Consider the following 23989-nt stretch of genomic DNA (forward strand, 5'->3'; position numbering starts at 1 on the left):
GTTTAATCTAGATAAACGTGAGTTACTGCATTTCAGCAAGGCAAATCAGGGCAGGACCTATTTACTTAATGATAAGTTCCTGGTGAGTGTTGCCGAACAACGAGACCTTGGGGTACAAGTTTGATTGTGAAGTCGCAGACAGACATGATAGTGATGAAGGCCTTTCACGTGCTTGCCTTTATTGGTCAGTGTATTGAGTATAGGAATTGGATATTCTGTTCTGGCTGTACAGGACATAGACAAGGCAACTTTTGGAATACTGAATTCTATTCTGGTCTCCCTGCTACAGGAAAGATGTCATGAAACTTGAAAGGATTCAGAAAAGATATACAAGGATGCTGCCAGGACTGAAGGGTTGGACTGAAAGGGAAAGGCTGAATAGGCTGGGACTAGTTTCCCTGGGGTGTCGGAGGCTGAGGAGTGACCTTACAAATGTTTATAAAATCTTGAGGGGCATGGAAGGGGTAAATAAACAAGGTATTTTCCCCAGAGTAAGGAGTCAAAAACTACAGGGCATAGGTTTAAGGTGAGAGGGAAAAGATTTAAAAGGGACCCAAGGGGCAGCCTTTTCACACAGAGGGTGATGCATGTCTGGAATAAGCTGCTGGTGCAGCTATAATATTTGCAAAGGCATGTGGATGGGTATATGAATAGGAAGGGTTTAGAGGGATATGGGTCAAGTGCTGGCAAGTGGGACTAGATTAAGTGAGGATATCTGGTCATCATGGTCAAGTTGGACCGAAGGGTCTGCTTCCGCGCTGTGTATCTCCATAATTCTATATCATATTTACCACAGGCTTTTAAAATGGATAATTGTTTTATTCAATGACTTTCCCAAACTTATCATCAAGAATACAGACCTAACCTGAGATGCTTGCTGGAACTCTGTTACGTATATATAATTTGGTAACTTGGAATCGAAAGTAGGTGAAAAAATGGCTTTCATTTTTTCAATTAAAAATACAACAGAAAGTAGAGTTGTGAGAAGATTTGTAGCTCAGGTTGAGATTCTGGATGTAAGTTTGTTCACTGAGTGATGATAGAAATAGAAAGAGGATACTAATACCAGTACTTCACTGGAGGCTCACTGGTTATGATACCTAGTATAGTCACGAATCCTCTGAAAATCAACCTTCCAGCTCAGCAAGCAAACACATTCACATCAGAAAGTATTTTTGAACATGGTATACAAAACAGCAGTTACAAAATGTCACTTTATTTCAGCTAATAACTAGCAAAGCTCCTGGGGAGTTAATGGTGAAGTTTTGGAGATGCGACCCAGACAACATCAAATAGAGGAGCCAGAAGGAAGTACATGGAGAAGAGGCTGACAACTGTACAAGTGTTTTGTTAGCAGAACCGAAGGAGTCATGGCTGACAGGAAGTCCTGAGTTAGCTGTTGAGAAGTTCCAAAACACTTAGAAGCAACATTCCCTCCAAACTTGGCTACCACTCAGATTCTACCCCACACAGATGTGTGTGTGGCATTACCTTCCAGTTTTAGAAGCTGCTGCCACACACTGACCTCTGGAGGTCTGTGCAGTTGAAAAGGTTAATTAGAGGAAATATTGCTTCATCATCAGTAAAAAGAAACTTTTATATGCAGACGGCTGTGGGCTTCTCAGAGGTAACTGATGTTGGAGCTTAGCAACACAAAAGGATTGCACAGTACAAAAGAGTTTTGTTCAATGTCAACAAAGCAAGTAAATGCAAATCAAAACAGGACTAGAGTCATAGAGTCACAAAGATGTACAGCATGGAAACAGACCCTTCGGTCCAACCCGTCCATGCCGACAAGATATCCCAAACCCAATCTAGTCCCACCTGCCAGCACCCGGCCCATATCCCTCCAAACCCTTCCTATTCATATACCCATCCAAATGCCTCTTAAATGTTGCAATTGTACCAGCCTCCACCACATCCTCTGGCAGCTCATTCCAAACACGTACCACCTTCTGTGTGAAAAGGTTGCCCCTTAGGTCTCTTTTATATCTTTCCCCTCTCACCCTAAACCTATGTCCTCTAGTTCTGAACTCCCCAAACCCAGGGAAAAGACTTTGTCTATTTACCCGATCCACACCCTTCAAAATTTTGTAAACCTCTATAAGGTCACCCTTCAGCCTCTGTCGCTCCAGGGAAAACAGCCCCAGCCTGTTCAGCCTCTCCGTATAGCTCAAATCCTCCAATCCTGGCAACATCCTTGTAAATCCTTTCTGAACCCTTACAAGTTTCACAACATCCTTCCGATAGGAAGGAGACCAGAAATGCACGCAATATTCCAACAGTGGCATAACCAATGCCCTGTACAGCTGCGACATGACCTCCCAACTCCTGTACTCAGTACTCTGACCAATAAAGGAAAGCAAACCAAACGCCTTCTTCACTATCCTATCTACCTGCGACTCCACTTTCAAGGAGCTATGAACCTGCACTCCAAGGTCCCTTTGTTCAGCAACACTCCCTAGGACCTTACCATTAAGTGTATAAGTCCTGCTAAGACTTGCTTTCCCAAAATGCAGCACTTTGCATTTATCTGAATTAAACTCCATCTGCCACTTCTCTGCCCATTGGCTATCTGATCAAGATCCTGTTGCATTCTGAGGTAACCCTCTTTGCTGTCCACTACAGCTCCAATGTTGGTGTCATCTGCGAACTTACTAACTGTACTTCTTATGCTCACATCCAAATCATTTATGTAAATGACAAAAAGTAGAGGACCCAGCACCGATCCTTGTGGCCCTCCACTCGTCACAGGCCTCCAGTCTGAAAACAACCCTCCACCACCACCTTTTACCTTTGAGCCAGTTCTGTATCCAAATGGCTAGTTCTCCCTGTATTCCAAGATATCTAACCTTACTAATCAGTCTCCCATGGGGAACCTTGTCGAACACCTTACTGAAGTCCATGTAGATCACAGCTACCATTCTGCCCTCATCAATCTTCTTTGTTACTACTTCAAAAAACTCAACCAAGTTTGAGACATGATTTCCCACTCACAAAGCCATGTTGACTATCCCTAATCAGTCCTTGCCTTTCCAAATACATGTACATCCTGTCCCTCAGGATTCCCTCTAACAACTTGCCCACCAGATGTCAGGCTCACTGGTCTATAGTTCCCTGGCTTGTCCTTACCACCCTTCTTAAACAGTGGCATCACGTTTGTCAACCTCCAGTCTTCTGCACCTCACCTGTAACTATCGATGATACAAATATCTCAGCAAGAGGCCTAGCAATCACTTCTCTAGCTTCCCACGGAGCTCTGGGGTACACCTGATCAGGTCCTGAGGATTTATCCACCTTTATGCATTTCACGACATCCAGCACTTCCTCCTCTGTAATATGAACATTTTGCAAGGTATCACCATTTATTCCCCTACAGTCTATATCTTCCATATAGTTTTCCACAGTAAATACTGATGCAAAATACTCGTTTAGTATCTGCCCCATTTTCTGCGGCTCCACACAAAGGCTGCCTTACTGATCTTTGAGGGGCCCTATTTTCTCTCTCATTACCCTTTTGTCCTTAACGTATTTGTAAAAACCCTTTGGATTCTCCTTAATTCCGTTTGCCAAAGCTATCGCATGTCCCCTTTTTGCCCTCCTGATTTCCCTCTGAAGTATACTCCTACTGACTTTATACTCTAAAGATTCACTCGATCTATCCTGTCTATACCATACATATGCTTCCTTCTTTTTCTTAATCAAACCCTCAATTTCTTTAGTCATCCAGCATTCTCTATACCGACCAGCTTTTCCTTTCACCCGAACAGGAATATACTTTCTCTGGATTCTCGTTATCTCATTTTTGAAGGCTTCCCATTTTCCAGCCGTACCTTTACCTGCGAACATATGTCCCCTTTCAGCTTTTGAAAGTTCTTGCCTAATACTGTCAAAATTGGCCTTCCTCCAATTTAGAACTTCAACTTTTAGATCTGGTATATCTTTTTCCATCACTATTTTAAGTCTAATAGAATTATGGTTGCTAACCCCAAAGTGCTCTTCCACTGACACCTCAGTCACTTGCCCTGCCTTATTTCCCAAGAGTAGGTCAAGTTTTGCACCTTCTCTAGTAGGTACATTCACATACTGATTCAGAAATTTCTTGTACACACTTAAATTCCTCTCCATCTAAACCCTTAACACTACGGCAGTCCCAGTTTACGTTTGGAAAGTTAAAATCCCCTACCATAATGACCCTATTATTCTTACTAGAAACATGCACTTTGAGTCTAGGTAAATACAATTGTAAATTCCTAATCAAATCACTGCCAAAATATCAGCAATAATTAGCTTGATATTATTGCAGTGAAACATCTAGACAAATATCACTATGCCTAATGAACCCAAGAAACGTAAGTTGTAATTGCTAGAATTGTATTTTTAAATGTCATGAATGAGATTGGCTGCTGATCCCTCACCCCACACTGCAAAAAGCCAACCAAAGCTCAGAGGGAATTTAATCCTATGACATCACAACAGGTGCAAAAACAACTTAAGGAAAGTTACAGTCTGGAGGGAGAAACAAGGATTCTGACTTGTAAAGCCAAACTCTGCAGCCCTGTGAAAGGAGGTGATGAGATTTGAGAAAGGATTGCTCCCCAACAGGAGACACACCATGAATCTGCTTTGTAGAAAATTACAGGGACACTGCTTGAATCAGCGAGCAGATAACTCTGACTGAGGCAGTAAAAGTCAAGCTGTAAATCAGGAATAACTAATTATTACTGATGAAAAGTACTTGACAATATTTCAGGAATGGCAATGATACAAACTCTTAAAACCACTAAGTACCTGGACTATTACCTTGGCGGTACAGTAGCTAGCACTGCTGCCTCACAGTACCAAGAACCCAGGTTGACTGCCTGTGTCGAGCTTGCACATTCTCCCAGTGTCTGGGCGGGTTTCCTCTGGGTGCTCCGGTTTCATCCCGCAGTCCAGGAATATGCAGGTTAGGTGGGTTAAGCTACAGGAAATGCAGGTTTACAGAGATATGATAGAAGTGTGGGTCTGGTTGGAATGCTCTTTGGAGCTGTGGATTCAGTTGGCCTTTGGCCTGCTTCCACACTTCTAAGGTGAAAATCGCCGAATTCCCCCAGCTGATATTTAAATTTGATAGTCAATAGTGTTGCTTCACTCCAATTTAAGAGTGTGTTGTGGTGTTTTGCAGCTAAGTAATACAAAACCTTTGTTGTTAGACTTTCGCTTGCACTCGAGCTCAAAACTTTTAACCCTACATATTGCTGGATGTACTAGTTGATACTGGCAGAGTAAGGGCAATAATCTATATTTTAATCGTCTAAGTTTTTAGTCACTTCTCACTCCATATCTCTTCATCCCCACTTTGGTCTTTCAATTCTCCATTTCTCACTTCTTCATTTCTCATACTTCAAAATTTACTTCATCTCATTCTATTGAAGTACTTGGATTGAATGAGTGAACAGCTAAGTCTTTCCAAAAGTACGCAACAATCAAAATGTACTACGTAGGAAAGCATTAATGAAATGGTCATGCAGGTAACAATAATCAAGGGATGAAGTAATGCAGAAACTGGAAAAACCTCAAATTAATAAGAAAAACCCAACTAGTTTAATGTCAATAATTGAATGATAGATCTAAGTTTACCAGGCTGTAATTAAAACTCGCAAACCAAAAAGCTCAAGATTCAATTCCTTTTCTCTCAGCCAGACAGATAAACATCCAGGCTCCCAATTCATCATCGCAATTTAGTGATAGTTGTTAAAAATGCATGTGTATATAACAAGCACAGTTAGACATTGTATTCGACCAATTCTCAGTTCTTGTCTGGGCACTGGTCCCTTTATTTTTTTTGTGGACCACTGGTCAATTTCTTATTGAATTTATGTTGCTTGAACAGAGAATTGGAGTTGCTATGCAGTTGAGAGGAAACACTTGAGTAAAGGTTCACATACGAATATTGAAATTTGAAGGATCAGACATCAGCCAATACTAGTGAAACAAACTGTTCGAAATAGTCAGAGACTGAAATAACGGAGTAATGTTATTGCAGGATAATGTGACCAAGCATAGTTCACAGCTCTAAATTCGAAAAGATGACCAATGTAAATTTATTACAAATACTATACAAAATAATACTTACAATTTTTGAATGCATCCATCTGGCCTTCCATTCACTGCCCGACATGATAAATTTTTCTTGCATGTTTCCTCAGTTTCAGATTCAGAGTCGAGAAAAAGGACTCCCTTTTCTTTTCTCCTAAAATACGATAAAAGGTTCGACTGTTTTCCTTCTGGAGTCTCTGGTACGATGGTCACTAAGGAATTAATAAGGAAACAATAAAATATTACAATGACTGACTTAAACTTCCAAATGTCAAGATGTATGCTAATATTTAATACTTACTTTGCATGGTTAACTGGTTACAGTGGTAAGTGCTGCAACAAAATTACTGAGACCTCAACCTACCTCTGAACATCGTTCCTGATAAAGGCCACCATTTTGGAAATAATAATAATCTGTTTTGCAAAGGACACTATTGTACACACCAGCCTGTAACCAATTTTATCATTTTAAAAATGGCGTACATGGTCACTATAGCTATATACTTTTGTTCCAATGCCAACATTTTTTTCCAACTATCGGTTAAACATTTGAACTGCATTGTGGTATTATTAAAGATTTGAAATGGTTTTTCAGCTTGTTTACTCAGCCTTTTGGCTGTCATTATTTCGCTTGGGAGATCGGAGCTATTTTGAAGAATATCACCAATTCATTATTTAATAAAAATTCTAGTTTGGTGATACAACATTTAACGGCTAACTTCCTAGTGCCTACAATAAATGATAATTAACTAAATTTTCTCCAGCATGTAACAGTAAATTCATGGACAAGTTTTAAAAAAGACAATTATGTTATCCCAATACGAAACGTTTAGCTTGCAACCTACATTGTATTTATTTACTCAAATGCAAATCCCTCGAACCAACTGATATGTCTCCTCATTGCTGAGCTAAGGTCAAACTGCTGCTGTAACAAAATCTGAAGTCTGTGACTTAGACCATAAAAGGAGACACTCTTTGGTCACACACAGCATTGCTCAACACTCTTCACGAACGCGTAAATGGTTTGCACTGAGGTGCCAGTAGTGGAGGTCGACTATGCAGGGATCCTGGCTTGCCCGGAACCTCCTTAAGCAGTACTCTCATTCTGTCATTATACAGTCGCTTCTTTATTCTTTGCAAGAGGACACAGCTGCCCAATAAGATTACTTATTTTAGAAAAAGAAAATTACATTTCTGTACCAATATACAACACTGAAGAGTTGATGAATAAAGACACAATTGTCAAAGTTTTTAATATTGCATTTATATCACACTGGAGTGCACTGACTGGTTGGTGAGAGGCTTCTTGGGAGGAGCTGTGATGGGCAATGCACCAGTTAATGATGATTACTCATTTGTGTGATTGACAATTGCCTATGTGATAAATGAATTCAAGTACCAGTGTGATGCTAAGTATGCAAGCCATATGTCTCAAAGACTGGTGGATTTTTTTTCTCTCTTCCCTATTATTTTGCTTACCTGTTGGTGAAGAGCTTGGCTGCAGTAATGGCATTGGTGCAGATGAGTGGGCCAAGCAGCACAGACTCATGGCAGCAAGGTTGGAGGGGAGTTCAGATTCCCGGCAGCTTCTGCATTGTGGACGCAGTCCTAGTCTTGGCTCAACATCCAGCTCATCTTAGCTTCTTTTGCCAGCTTTATGTGAGGATAAACATTCCAGGAGGCGGCTGCAACGGAGAATGCGGTGTGAATCCAGCTGTTCTTTGCGGCTACTACAGTGATGGGTGAAGACAAGGTGGGACAAGGCACGGGATTCCAATGGTCCAGGTTATCCTTGGGGCTTCTGCAGCGTTTTCGTGTGGTAGCTGGTCTGGTCCAACCTGGCCTGGGAGTCCTTTCAGCCTGCTTTCATCAGTCAGTCTGGGTCGCCATGTGGTGACTTTTAGCCAGGCTGTGACTCTATATTGTGTTTTCTTTGGCACTGTGATGGGTCCAGCCTGGGATTCTAATGTTCATTCGGTCCTTGAGCCCAGAGCCATGAAATGGACTAATTGGATTTCCTCTCAAACTTATTTTAAATTTTATTTTCCTTTGTTATATATGGTGAAAACAGTGTTATTCTTACATTTTTATTTTTCTAATTTATGACTGATTTTATACTTTTGAATTTCTGTTCTACTGGACTTTTTGTATTCTAATTATTTCCCCTAAGAATGTGTACTCAAGAATCTGCACCTAGTTATTTATTTACCTAAAATGGCACTGTAAGCGATAAGTTGTAAACTTTGTCACATGTACTCACGTGAATACGTGACAATAAAGCTAATTCAATTCAAACTTTTAAACTCTGTGCATGAGAAGTGATCTTCAAACAGAAAAAGTTTTCTCAACAATCTTGTGCACGCAAAGGATGACAAAAAACATATATTTAGGATTGTCAGTCACAGAGTGGCATACATATGTGAACAGAAAGTCACATATTAATACATAGGACCCAGTTCTTTGCAAACAGCCAAAACATACATGCACTATACCTGTTTTAATTCAACAAAATAAATGACAAATCATTCATGGATCATTTCACGGGACATGGCCCTGACAAATCAGTCAAACTGCCTAGTTTAAAATATAAACAAAGCCTAGCAGTTAACTGACACTCAGCACTAACTGGGTAAATGTTTTATGGCAACACCTCTAATAATCAAACTCACCTGCCAATCAATCAGCATTCTACACTCATGTAACATAATTGTTGATTTTTCCCTTAAATTGGTATTCATACAAATTATTCTGAGTATATGAAAAAGCTTCAGCAAAATAAGTCTCTTCACAGCAATTGAAGATATACTCCTGTTAAGTCCATCCTGAGCCGCGGATACAAGTATAGCTCAAATTAGGGAAGAAGAGAGAAACCCATTTTTTCTGCTTCCCCATTACTCACTGAGCTTTTGTGATTCATGGACAATGGCTCTCAAATCCTTCTGTTTCATAGTTTTCGGCAATCTTTCCCCATTTAAGTAATATTCAGCTCCTCTAGTCTTCCTGCCCAAGTGTAAAACCCCACATTTCCCCACATTATATTCCACCTGACTACTTGCTTAACCTGTTTATATCCCTCTGCAGACCATCATCCACGCCACTTGCCTTCCCACCTAATTTCGTCATCCACAAACTATAGTACATTCACTTTTCTCACCCAAGTCATTAGTATATATATTAGAAATAATTGTGGCCCATAACTCAAGTTCACTAAAAAAGTTAAATAAAGAATAAACTATGTTTGATCTTAACATTTATATTCACTTTTGCATTGGCCATACATTTACAGCTCTTCACACATCCCAACTTGCAACCAAAACAAATATATGGCTTGCATGCTTGGCATCACACTGGTACCGGAGTTCGTTTGTCACATTATTCATTTGTGTGATTGACAGTTGCCTATCATCATTAACTGGTACATTGCCCATCACAGCTCCTCCACAAGAATCTTTTCACCAGTCAGTGCACTCCAGTGTGATACAAGTGCAATATTAAAAATGTTGACATTTGTGTCTTTACTCAATATATTTTCACATACATATCCTTCTGAGAAAGCGTACAAGATATGAGCAGGTAGGAAAACAGTTAAGTTTTGAGTTGTGTGAGACAAAGGTTCAGCCACATGACTTGGATCAGATAAGAACTTGCAGTGAACAATGAGGTGCTGGAGGCAAGGTAGTGGGTTAACGAGGTGAAAGAGCATTCATTATGTGAGGCCAGTTAACAAGATTAAGAACACCCATTGTATAATGTCAAATGGCTTAATCTTTACTGTTGGTGGTCGCTGATTGTAATGGTCACCCTATCAATATATTGCCTTATTTGTAAGCTGCTCCCTGTAAATGACTGTATAATTCCTTAAGAATCTGCTGTTTGAGAGAAGACCAAATACTCGTGTCTCTGTGCACATGGGCAATCGTTCCCTCTCCCTCCAGAGCCCAAAATAAAGATGAACGAGGTAAAGACATACTGTGTCTGAGTGTTTGCTTCGCTTGATACACGGAGAGGGAAACAGGACGACACTTCTAGAGCATTTCATCTTTAAAAATAAAACAGCTTGTTTTACACCATCTCTTCTTAATCACAGCCGACTGCACCTATTTTTAGTTGAAGCCAATAGGATTCAAATTGTTCTTTAGTAAATGCATCAACGTCACAGCAAATTAGCAACTAATTCATATTCCTCTGTAGATTTTTGTCCACAATGGATCGTAAACAAATTTAACACAACCATACTGTTGTGTAGAAAAGCAACACACATTTTAAACTAAAGGATATTAACATAAACCAAATCTATAATTTTAAAGAGAAATACAGACAGGCAGGCAGGCTCAAAGATGCTAGTTTGCACTTGTTTAATGTGGCTTTATAGGTTAAATAATGCAGTTCATAGTGTATATGGGATTTAGGGTTTTATAAAGAGACAGAGTACAAGATAGGATGCAATGTTAAGTAAATTTATGGCACCAACTCAGCCAAGCAGGAGGAGTCTAATCCTAAGCAACACATTCTAGGAAGAACATATGAAAATATATCAATTAGGAGCAAGATGAGGCCATTCAGCTCCTCAAGCCTCTTCAGGCTTTCAATAAGATCATGGCTGATATGACTGTAACCTCAACCCCACATTCCTACCTTCCCCTAAAAACCTTTCAAACCCTTGTTGATCAAGAATCTCTCCACTTCAGCCTTAAAAAATATTTATGGACACTGCATGCACCACTTTTCAGAGCTCCAAATACCCATGACCCCAACAAAAATCATTTTGCCTGCTCTCAGGTTTAAATGGATGAACCGTTTAAATTGTGACTCATGGTTCTAAATTCTCCTGTAACAGTAATATCCTGGAAAAAGAAACACTTTTACAATATGTCTTCTGGACACAAAATCATTGACCAACATGAAGAAATATAGAACTATACAAAGGATACAGCATAGAACAGGTCCAAAAATACCCAGATTCCCTTTTTTATCCTGCCTTCCTGAACTAAAAATAGCCCGGCAGCTTATAACACTTAATGGGCAGATCCAGGTACTTTTTTAAAAAAAAGGTTTAGGGTCTCTGCGTTCACCACCAACTCAGGCTACAAACTCCAGGCACCATCCACCTACTGCGCAAAAACATTTTTCCTTACATCCTCTTGAAACCTTCTGACACTTGGCTTGAATCTCTGACCCCTCCTGTTTACTCTACCTCTACCCCATAATTTTGTATGCCTCAATCATGTCACCCTTCTCTGTTCCAACGAAAACAACTCCAACACAATCACACACTCTTTACAGGAATAACCCAATCATTTTACATTGTTTTTGGGTGGCATGTGACTATAGGGGAGTGGCAAGGGCTTGTGTCTTGTGTGCATGACTGACTGTGATGTAAGACCCTATATAAAAGGAAGGGCGGATCCCTTATTCAGGCAGCCTCGCTTGACACGCTCCACAAGCATCGCAAAGTGTGTTAAGGGATTGTCCAAAAGTTTGTACTTGCTGAAATAAATCGTAGCTGTTCATAGAAGTTGGCAAATTGCAGTTGCATCAAGCCTGTAAGAATCTAAAGGGAACCTAACACCCCTACTTCTGTATCCTATACCTCTGTTAATGAAGAAGAGCATTCCACAGTGCCTTCTTTACAGCCTTGATAATCTGAGACAAAAAATTCATTTATAATTCTTCCCACATCCTCTACATTTTCACACAAAATCGCATCTTCATCTGATTGTTCCACTTTTTCCTTAACGATCCTTTTGTTCTTTATATACTGGCAAAACATATTTGGGTTTTCCTTTTTCTTGTTTGCTCGTGTTTTTTTGAATGCCCTTTGATTGAATTCTTTACTTTCTATACTCTACTAGGCTATCCTGGGGGGCTTTACCAATTATTTATTCTTTAGCAGTCCAATCAAGTCCACCTCCACTAAATCACTTCTGCAATGATACTATGGCTTTGAGAGATTTTGTCCTTTGTTTTTGAAGAGGTTTTGGGCCATTGGTATAAAGAGACAGCTAAGAACCTATAAAGTAAACAGCTTGTGAGCCTGTTTTTCTTAAATCAAGTGTCAGAACAATAGAAGTAGCATGAATGGATGGAGTCAGGCTCCCACAAAACATAATTTTAGTTTAGCTTTCAGCAGTTGTTTGGGTTTGGAACAGCTCTGGAAGCTGTTATTTATCTCTTTGTTACAACTAAAAGCTTAAGTTCTCTCTTGATATCAGAATCGCATGAGAGACAATTTGTTTTACTGACTTTGCTTTTGCCAAAAGTATGCTTACTGAATCATAGAAGATCATCAAATCCCTACACTGTGCCCACAGGCCATTTGGCCCAACAAGTCCACACCGTCCTTCTGAAGTGTAACCCACCCAGACGCAGTCCCCTATCCTATTACTCTACATTTACCTTGACTAATGCATCAAACCTACACATCCCTGAACGCTATGGGCAATTTGCACAGCCAATTCACCTAACCTGCACATCTTTGGATTGTAGGCGGAAACCAGTACACCTGGAGGAAACTCATGCAGACATGGGGAGAATGTGCAAACTCCACACAGACAGTCGCCCGATCCTTGGCGCTGTGAGGCAGCAGTGCCACTGAGCACCATGATGTAACTATATTGGAACAATTGTAGTTTAGTAGTTAAATAATTCATAAATCTGCTAAGTTTTGTAATTGAGTTGAAGTTATACTAATTCTTCATTCTTTAGTTTGCATTTCAACTAAAGGGTAAGAATAAATGTATTTAACTTAAAGCCAAGTGGTGTCACAAATCGAATTATATCTAGAACACAGCACTTTACACTCACCTTTAAACAAAAGTTACGATCTAGGCTATATTTCCTGGATATATATGAGGGTTGGGGAAGGGGGTGGTGGTGGAGGTGATTTGGTCTGGCTGATAATGAATTGGGAGCTCTGGTCAGGATCAAAATCTCTAATTCCAGGTTGGGTTTAGGATTATTGGATTTAAAGACAGTAAGTGGTGAGTGCTTTTTTTTCGGATGTTGCATTTGGTTGGGAGAAAGAGGTTTTGAACTTCAGAAATTGCCAAGAGAAAAGTCAACTCAAAATGGTGGGGGTGAAGGGAGAAGCTTTGAGTGGTGGTGGGACATGATGGTGATCTATTTAAATACAACCAAGTGTTACTCAAGTTTGATGAGAAGCACACAGAAGGATTTTGCATTTCATTTGAAAAAGTGGCTAAACAAATGAAATAGCCACCGTTCATGTGGGTAATGGTGCTTCAAACAAAATTAGCAGTTATTTGCATCACTATTAGAGGAGTTACCTGGGTAGTAAGAAGAGGTGTAAAAAAAAAACATTTTAAAGTGCACACAAGTGCCAGAAGTCTACAGACAACATTTTAGGAATCTGAGAAGGGAAGAACCTGGTCAAACGTACCTAAAGTTTGAAAGGATAAAACAAAGTAACTTTGAAAGGTGGATAAGGAAATTAAAAATAGATGAAACATACAACACTAGAGAGACTTATTTTGGAGGAGCTCAAAATTCACTTTCTGAAATAGTGAGAAAATTGCAAGATTAACAACAGAAGTGGCATAGGTGTTAGTTCATAAATCAAAGTTTGGCTTCCAAATTAATTTCAATCTGTGAGGGATAGGAATTGGGGAATAGAGAAATCCTCAGGTGGTAAAGAAAAAGGAGATCTCACTGAAGATAGTAAAGAGAGTTTAGTGCAGGTTAAAAAAGAAACCCACGAGGCATAAAAAAAAGAGCAAAAAACCTCAGGTGTTTTCACTGCAATAAAGTAGGATACATGAAGTCGCACTTTTGGTGATTTAAGACAAACACTGGGAAACAGATGTGGTAAAAGGAGATCGCAGTGGAAGTTGCAAAAATAAATGTACAGCCTACAGGATACAGGAGCAAGTCAATCTTTGGTGGTGAGAGATGAGGAGCTATGTAATTTGGAAGGAGCACTACCAGAAAGAGTGAAAATACATGGAATTCATGATGAGAATTGTAATGTTCCATTGTATAAAGTAAGGTTGGAGAGTCCAGTAAAAAGTGATGAAGTTGTGGTCGGAGTAATAGAGAAATTCTCTGTTTCAGAGATTTGTTTATCCCCAGGAATGATACAGCTAGATCATAAATAGAGATGATGCCCTATGTGGTTGAAACACCAGTGGAAAAAAGAGGCAACTGAGATTTTACAGCAAGAATATCCTAGGATTTTTCCTGTCTGGTAACAAGATCACAAAGCCACAAGTTGAAACAGGAGGAGAAAGCAAAGAATAAAGATAAGGAAGTTGAAGTTCATTGATCAGACACTATTTGTTCAAATGGTTGAGAACAGGTGGAGGTCAAACTGGATATTCTTAGATCAGAGAGGTTTGTTGAGTTACAACAAAATGATGAAAAAATAAAGCAGTTGTATGAAAAAGCTCATGCAGAATTGAATCGGAGTATACCCCAGACAATTACATATTCAGGCAGATGAAAAATGGGCAGAACTTCACATCGTATCTGGCGCTATCAGAAGGATTTGGGAAGTACAGATGAGGAGCAACTGTTCCACAGAAAGGGCACAGCAGACTGTGGAGATTATTTAAGGAGCAATTGTTGCGAGTGATGCACGCATTTATTCCTCTGAGACAGGTAAGGAGGGGTAAGATTACGGAACCTTGGATGACGAGACCAGAGGAGCTTCTCGTCAAAAAGAAGGCAGTTTACGTTAGGTGGAGGAAGCAAGGATCTAGCACAGCTTTAGAAGATTAGAGGCTTGCTAGAAAGGAGCTCAGAAATGGACTGAGGAGAGCCAGGAGAGGCACAAAAAAAGACTTGACAAATAGGATTAGGGAGAACCCAAAGACATTTTAGTCATATGTGAGGAATAAGAGAATGATCAGGGAGAAGGTAGGGCCGATCAGGGATAGCGTAGGGAACTTGTGCGTGGAGTCTGAGCAGATAGGGGAAGCCCTAAATGAGTATTTTGCTTCAGTTTTCTCTAAGCAATGTGAATGAGAACTTTGAGGAGCTGGGACACAGGCTTGACCAGATCAAGATTGATGAGGTTGATGTGCTGGAAATTTTGGAAAATATTAAGATTGATAAGTCCCCAGGGACAGACCCAGATTTATCCTAGGCTGCTCCAGGAAGCGAAAAAGGAGGTTGCTAAGCTGCTGGTTTGCCTCCTCACTCTCCACAGGAGTGGTACCGGAGGATTGGAAGGAGGCGAATGTTGTTCCTCTTTTCAAGGGTAATAGGGAAATCCCTGGCAATTACAGACCAGTCAGGCTTATGTCTGTGGTCAGCAAAGTTTTTGAAAGAATCCTAAGGGATAGGATTTATGTCTATTTGGCAAAGCATAGTGTGATTAAAGGCAGTCAGTATGGCTTTGAGGGGAGGTCATGCCTCACAAATCTTATTGAGTTCTTCGAGGAGGTGACAAGATAGGTTGACGAAGATCGAGCAGTGGATGTGGTGTATATGGACTTCAGCAAGGCATTTGATAAGGTTCCCCACGGTAGGCTCATTCATAAAGTCAGGAAGAATGGGATACAGGGAGATTTGGCTATCTGGATTCAGAATTGGTTGGCTGACAGAAGGCAGAGAGTGGTTGTAGATGGAAAGTACTCTGCCTGGAGGTCAGTGTTGAGTGAGATTCCACAGTGCTCTGTTCTTGGGCCTCTGCTCTTCGTAGCCTTTATAAATGACTTGGACAAGGAGGTTGAGGGATGGGTTAGTAAATTTGCAGATGAAACAAAGGTCGGAGGTGTTGTCGATTGTATAGAAGGCTATTGTAGGCTGCAGCGCGACATAGGAAGGGTGCAGAGCTGGGCTGAGGAATGGCAGATGGAGTTCAACCTGGATAAATGTGAAGTGATGCATTTTGGAAGGTTGAACTAGAATGCTGAAAATAGGATTAAAGACAGGATTTTTGGCAGTGTGGAGGAACAGAGGGATCTGGGTGTGCAAGCACAGATCCCTCAAAGTTGCCACCCAAGTGGATAAGGTTGTTGAGAAAGCATATGGTGTTTTGGCTTTCATTAACAGGGGGATCGAGTTTAAGAGCCACGAGGTTTTGCTGCAGCTCTACAAGTCCCTGGTGAAACCACACTTGGAATACTGTGTCCAGTTCTGGTCGCTCTACTATAGGAAAGATACAGAGGCTTTGGAGAGGGTGCAAAGAAAGTACCTTGATGCTGTCTGGACTGAAGGGCTTGCCTTATGAAGAAAGGTTGAAAAAGCTTGGACTTTTCTCTCTGGAGAGAAGGAAGAAGAGAGGGGACATGATCGAGGTATACAAGGTAATGAGATGAATAGATAGAGTTAATAGCCAGAGACGTTTCCCCAGGGCAGGATTGACAGGTACGAGGGGTCATAGTTAAGATATTTGGGGAAAGGTATAGAGGACACGTCAGAGGTAGGTTCTTTATGCAGAGAGTTGCGAATGCATGGAACGCATTGCCAGCAGTGATGATGGACGCAGGGTCATTGGGGACATTTAAGCAACTGCTGTACAGGCACATGGAGAGCAGTGAGTTGATGGGTGCGTCGGTTAAGTTATTATATTTTACATTTCAAAGTTTGAGAGAAGATTTGTAGCTCGGGTGCTCGTTGTTGTGGTTCTGTTCACAGAGCTGGGAATTTATGTTTCAGACGTTGCGTCCCCTGTCTAGATGACATCCTCAGTGCTTGGGAGCCTCCTGTGAAGCGCTTCTGTGAAGTTTCCTCCGGCATTTATAATGGTTCGTCTCTGCCGCTTCCGGTTGTCAGCTGCAGTGGCCGGTATATTGGGTCCAGGTCGATGTGTTTGTTGATAGAATCTGTGGATGAGTGCCATGCCTCTAGGAATTCCCTGGCTGTTCTCGGTTTGGGTTGTCCTATAATAGTAGCGTTGTTCCAGTCGAATTCATATTGCTTGTCATCTGCATGTGTGGCTACTAAGGATAGCTGGTCGTGTCGTTTTGTGACTAGTTGGTGTTCATGGATATGGATCGTTAGCTGTCTTCCTGTTTGTCCTATGTAGTGTTTTGTGCAGTCCTTGCATGCAATTTACTACTACTACTACTACTGGTCAAGCCAAACAGAGAACAGCCAGGGAATTCCTAGAGGCATGGCACTCATCCACAGATTCTATCAACAAACTCATCGACCTGGACCCATTATACTGGCCACTGCAGCAGACAGCTGGATCTGTATGTAAAACAATTTACATTAACTACATACCATCCAAAATTGCAGAGAGCATGAGCCGGAAGCGGCAGAGACAAACCACTATAAATGCTGGAGGAAACATCACAGAAGCGCTTCACAGGAGGCTCCCAGGCGCTGAGGATGTCACCTAGACAGGGGACAAAACGTCTGCAACACAAATTCCCAGCACAGCGAACCACAACATATTTTACATTAGGATTAAACCTCGGCACTACATCATGGGCCAAGGGCCTGTTCTGTGCTGCACTTTTCTATGTTCTATGACCATTGGATTATAGAAAGGAGATGCTGCGGGTAACACAAGGTACCATGGGAAGTAATTTGGAAGTAAGGAAAACTCAAGCCAAAGTACAAAAACACATTTTCATTGGCTTGACTACAGAAATGTAGTTGAATGTTATCAGACAATAGGAATACCTCAGACAGCAAAACCAGCACCTTTAATACCTATTCCAGCATTTGAAGAACCTTTTACAAAAGTCTTAATTGATTGCGTAGGATCCCTACTGAAAACTAAAAGTGGGAATCAATATTTGGTGACTATAATGGATTTGTTACTAGATTTCCATTGAACATTCCACTATGCAATATCATAGCAATAAGGACTACAAAGAAGTCACTCAATTTTTTTCAAACTAGATACAGACAACCCACAAATACAATCAGATCAAAAGTCAAATTTTACATCAAAATTTCTCAAGGTGGTTATGGGTAGCTCAGAAATAAAACAATTTACATTAACTGCATACCATCCAAAATTGCAAAAAGCATGAGAATTGTGGCATCAAACTTTAAAGATCATGTTGAGGGGTTATAGTCAAAACTATCTGGAGGACTTGGACAAAGCAATTCCATTTGTACTTTTTGCAATCAACTAATTTCAGTTCAATTGAATTAGTTTTCGGACATGAAGTGGGAGGACCAATAAAGTTAAGTAAGGATAAATTGCTAAGTCACAGTTCAGAAATGACAAATTTGGACTATGTTCAAAGTTTGTGAGAAGCTTTGTAGCTCGGGTGCTCGTTGTTGTGGTTCTGTTCGCCGAGCTGGGAAGCGCTTCACAGGAGGCTCCCAAGCACTGAGGATGTCACCTAGACAGGGGACGAAATGTCTGCAACACAAATTCCCAGTTCGGCGAACAGAACCACAACAATTTGGACTATGTGTCAAATATGGGTGAAAGATTAAATAGAGTGGGTGAGGTGGTTAAACATCATTTGAAATTAACACAGCATGTGATGAAACAGGAAGCAGACAAGAAATAAAAATTTGTGGTTTCACTAGAAGAGTGAAAGTATTAGTTTTAGTACTAGTAGTAGGTGAACCTTTAAAAGCAAAGTTTAGTGGGTCTTATCAAATCTAAAGGAAATTGAATGAGGTGAATTATTTTTTAAGAATGCCAGATAGAAGAATAACTGTCATTTGAATATGGTATTTTGATAGTAAAGGAGTATAACAGGAGAATGTGGTATTTGTTATAGCTGAGTGAAGAACCAAATCCAGATGATTTTAAGTTTGCTATTCCTCAAATCAAATTGGATAGTGAGGAAGTTCCCCAAAAAATTGGGATAAATAATTGACTTACCTTACAGAAGAAAATCAAAATAACCTGAGTTATTACAATCACATGGAGAGATGAGGGAATAAGATGGGAAGTATCAACATAATTACACGTGATGTAAATAGAAGAAATGCTATTCCAATTAAGTAACATCCTTATAGATTTAGCTCTCAAATTGGCACAGGCTCAAAGAGAGATTGAAAGCATGCTCAAAGTTAATATAATCGAGATGAGTTGCAGTGAATGAAGCTTACCCATTGTGATGGTGCCAATACCAGACAGCACCAAACAACAAAGTATTGATAACCGCCAAATCAATGCAATCTGAAATCTGATTCATACTCTATTTCACATCTGAAAGACTTTATTGAGAAAGTGGGACAAGGAACTTATATTTCGAAGCTGGACTTACTCTAAGGATACTGTGAGGTACCTTTACCTGAGACAGTGAAGGAAATTTCAGCTTTCGTGACACTGAATGGACTTTACCAGCTTAAAGTTATGTTATTGGATATGAAAAATGCCAGCCACATTTCAAAGTCTAACCAATAAAGTCATTTGGGATTATCCAACGGTGTGGTGTATATAGACAATCTGGTGATTTTTAGTCACAGATGGAACAAACATTCGATGCATCTAGCAGAATTGTTCTATTGATTTCAAAAGACGGACTTGGTGATAAACCTGGCTAAGAGTGAGTTTGTAAAAGCCCAAGTCACATTCTTAGGCTATATCACTGGACATGGACAAATGGCCACACAGGATGTGAAAACAAAGTTTACTGAGAGGTTTCCCATACCATTGACGAAAAGAGAAGCACTACGAATCCTGGGACAAAATGGTTTTCATCAAAAGTTCATACCAAATTTTATCAGCATGGTTGCTCCACTAACTTGTGAAAAAAGTGCAGAAAATTTCAGCAGATGGAATAATGTCAGATGACATTTGAGAGTCTGAAAGCTGTGTTGACCACACCTGATTACACAAAGCCATTCAAGGAGGTATATATTGTCTTGGTTTGTTTTAGAGAGATTCTGAACCACAGGCACCGAGCTGTCTCCTCCAAGCCAAGAGAGGCCTCAGGGTTTTTTTTTAAAAAGCAGTTAAAACAACAGAAGCAGCATGAATGCGTGGAGTTGGCCTCTCTCAGAACCCAGGTTTTAGTTTAACTTCCAGCCATTTTTAGGGTTCTGATGTTGGCTCTGGAAGCTGTTATTCACCTCTCTGTTACAGCTAGTAGCTTCAATTCTCTCTCTGGTATCAGAATTGCATGTGAGATAATCTATTTTACTGACTTTGTCAAGACTATGATTTTGGTATGTTACTATATTGGAATAATTGCTGTTTAGTTGTTAAATTATCTATTATTTGGTTAATATTTCCAATAATTACAGTTATATCAATTCTTCTTTCCTTTGTTTGTATATTAACTAAAGGGTAAGAATAAAATGGGTTTAGCTTAAAGCTGAGTAGTATAACCAATTGATATACATCTGGAACACAGCACCTTACACTTGCCTTTAAATAAAAGTTAGGTTTGAGGCTATTTTCTTGGTACTGGATGAAGGTTTGCTCACTGAGCTGGAAGGTTCATTTTCAAACGTTTCATCATCATATTAGATAACATCTTCAATGTGCCTCCGGTTGAAGCACTGATGATATGGCCCACTTACTATTTGTGTGATTGGGTTTCCTTGGGTTGGTGGTGTCACTTCCTATGATGGTGTCATTTCCTGTTCTTTTTCTCAAGGATGGGAAATGGGATCCAAGTCAACATGTTTGTTGATAAAGTTCCAGTTGGATTGGCATGCTTCTAGGAATTCTCATGCATGTCTGTTTGGCTTGTCCTGGGATGGATGTGTTATCCCAGTCAAAGTGGTGTCCTCCCTCATCCGTATGTAAAGATACTAGTGAGTGGGTCATGTCTTTTTGCAGCTAGTTGACGTTCATGTAACCTGGTGGCTTGTTTTCTGCCTGTTTGTCCAATGTAGTGTTTGTTACAATTCTTGGCACGATATTTTGCAAAACAGAATAGCAGCGCAAAGTGGCCGCAGAATGCTTCGAGAAATTATTAATGATGCCCACAACAGAAGTCTTCTGATTACATATGTGGATGTACCTACTGGAGAAGGTGACTGAGGTGTCTGTGGGGGAGCACTTTGGGGCCAGCGACCATAATTCTATTAGTTTTAAAATAGTGATGGAAAAGGATAGACCAGATCTAAAAGTTAAAGTTTTAAATTGGAGTAATGATGTGGAGGTGCCGGTGTTGGACTGGGATAGATAAAGTTAAAAATCACAACACCAAGTTATAGTCCAACAGGTTTATTTGGAAGCACAAGCTTTCAGAGCGTTGCTCCTTCGTCAGGTAGCTAAGTAGAGCAGGATCATAGGACACAGAATTTATAGTAAAAGTGTCATACAACTGATACAATGTATTGAACAATGAAAAGTTGATTGGAGGCAGTTATTTTCAGGTAAAGGGATGGCTGGAAAAGGTAGGTAGGTAGGTGTAGAGAATGCTGGATGATGAGAGAAATTGAGGCTCTGGCCAAGAAAAAAGGTTGCATATGTCAGGTATCGACAGCAGAGATCAAGTGAATCCCTATACAAGTTTAAAGGCAGGAGGAGTATACTTGAGAAGGAATTCAGAAGGGCAAACATGGGACATGAGATAGCCCTGGATTCTCCTTAACCCTATTTGCCAAAAGGATTCTACAAATACATTCAGGACAAAAGGGTAAATAAGGAGAGATTAGGGCCCCTTAAAGATCAGCAAGGCCACTTATGTGTGGAACCACAGGAGATGGGGGGAAGATACTAAATAAGCATTTTACATCAGTGTTTACAGTGGAGAAGGATATGGAAGCTCGAGAACTTGGGGAAACAAATAGCAACATCTTGAAAAATGTCTATTTTTTTGGAGAAGTGGTGGTGCTGGCATGAAATGCAGAAAGGTGGATGGTTATATGAATAGGAAGGGTTTAAGAGAGATGTGGGCCAAGTGCTGGTAAATGGGACTAGATTAGGTTGGGATATCTGGTCGGCATGGACAATTTGGACCAAATGGTCCGTGGTGTACATCTCTGTGATTCTATGACTCGAATCCCCAGAACCTGATCAGATATCCTCAAACTGTGGGAAGCTAGGGAAGTGTTGCCAGGCCCCTTGCTGATCATCGATAGCCACAGGAAAGGTGCCGGAATACTGGAGGTTGGCTAACATGATCCCAATATTTAAAGAAAGGTGGTAAGGAAAAGCCAGGGAACTATAGACCAGTGAGCCTGACGTGGATAGTGGGCAAGTTATTGGACAGAATCCTGAGGGACAGGATTTACATATCCAGAGGAACCTTTATTATCCGAATATCAGATTTGCGACAAGACCACAATGTCCCGACGCTCAGCTAAACTAAGTTATTCAGCATTCGATGATCCAGAATTCGATTAACCAAACAATATACTCCCCATCCGTGTCCTTCCGATAACTGAGGTTTCTCTGTATTTGGAAAGGCAAGGACTGACTGGGGATAGTCAACATGGCTTTGTGCATGGTAAATCATATCTCACTAACTTAATTCAGTTTCTTTGAAGTAATAAAGAAGATCGATGAGGGCAGAGCAGTTGATGTGATCTACGTGGGCTTCTGTAAGGTGTTTGACAAGGTTCCTTGTGGTAGACCGGTTAGCAAGGTTAGATCACATGGAATACAGGGAGAACTAGCCATTTAAGATATTGAACTGGCTTGAAGATAGAAGACAGAGGTGGGGTGGTGAAGATTGCTTTTTAGACTGGAGGCCTGTGACCAATAGTGTAAATGATTTGGAAGTGAACAAAGGAGGTATGATTAGTAAGTTTGCAGATGACACCAAAATCGATGTGGAGTGGACAGCAAAGAAGGTTACCTCAGAGTACAATGGGATTTTGATCAGATGGGCCAACAGTCTGAGGAGTGGTAGATGGAGTTTAATTTAAATAAATGTGAGGTACTGTATTTTGGAAAGGCAATCAGGGCAGGACTCATACACTTAATGGTAAGGTCCTGGGGAGTGCTGCTGAACAAAGAGACCTAGGAGTTCAGGTTCATAGTTCCTTGAAAGTCGAGTCGCAGGTAGATAGGCTAGCAAAGGAAATGTCTGGTATGCTTGCCTTTATTGATCAGTGCATTGAGTATAGGACTTGGAAAATCATGTTGCAGATGTACAGGACATTTGCGAGGCTACTTTTGGAAAAACGTGTGCAATTCTTGTCTCCCTGCTATAGGGAGGATGTTTACAGATTTTAGAACAGAATCCCTACAGTGCAGAAACAGACCATTTGGCCCAATAAATCCATGCCGACACTCCGAAGAGTAACCCACCCAGACCCATTCCCCAACCCTATTACTCTACATTTAGCTGACTAATGCACCTAATCTACACATCTCTGAATGCTATGGGCAATTTTGCATGGTCAATTCATCTAATTCACGTCTTTGGATTGTGGGAGGAAACCGGTACACCTGGAGGAAACCCACACAGACGAGGGAGAATGTGCAAACTTCACACAGACAAACGCCCAGGGCTAGAATCGAACACGGGTCCCTGGCACTGTGAGGCAGCACTGAGCCACTGTGTTGCTTCGTGAAAATTGGAAGAGTTTAAGAAAGATTTACAAGGATTTTTGCCAGGGTTGAGGGATACGTTGAATAGTCTGGGGCTATTTTCCCTGGAGTATCAGAAGCAGCGGGGTGACCTTAGCAGTTTATAAAATCATGGGGGTGCATGGTTAGGAAAATAGACAAGGTCTTTTCACTGGGGTGAGGGAGTCTAAAACTAAGGGCACAGGTTTAAGGTGAGGGGGAAAGATTTAAAAGGAGACCTCAGGGGCAACTTTTTCATGCAGCGGGTGTTGCATGTATGGAATGAGCTGCCAGAGGAAGAGGAGGAGGATGGTACAATTACAACATTTAAAAGGCATCTGGGTGGGTTTATGAACATGATAAGTTTAGAGGGATATGGGCCAAATGCTGGTAAATGGGACGCGATTAATTTAGGATCTCTGGTCAATGTGGACAAGTTGGACCGAAGAGTCTGTTTCCATGTTGTACATCTCAATGATGATGGAGAAAAATGAGAAGATGAATCATTGAACCTCCTCAGAGAGATGATTTTACAATTATTTCATGGAA

The 23989-nt window shown here is 40.6% G+C and overlaps 1 protein-coding gene across 2 annotated transcripts in view; it reads right to left on the minus strand.

Moving 5' to 3' along the window:
* LOC122539496 (SWI/SNF-related matrix-associated actin-dependent regulator of chromatin subfamily A containing DEAD/H box 1-like) overlaps positions 1-23989 on the minus strand; it is a 123248-nt gene that overhangs the window by 96473 nt on the left and 2786 nt on the right. For both annotated transcript variants that reach the window (XM_043674403.2, XM_043674404.2), the window contains exon 2: positions 6119-6293. In XM_043674403.2, the coding sequence (XP_043530338.2) occupies positions 6119-6293 (175 nt within the window). The remainder of the gene's footprint in view (positions 1-6118; positions 6294-23989) is intronic.

Source organism: Chiloscyllium plagiosum, unplaced genomic scaffold (genome assembly GCF_037043375.1).
Source record: "Chiloscyllium plagiosum isolate Xiang-an unplaced genomic scaffold, Cpla_swu_hap1 HiC_scaffold_36, whole genome shotgun sequence".
NCBI classification, from domain to species: domain Eukaryota; kingdom Metazoa; phylum Chordata; class Chondrichthyes; order Orectolobiformes; family Hemiscylliidae; genus Chiloscyllium; species Chiloscyllium plagiosum.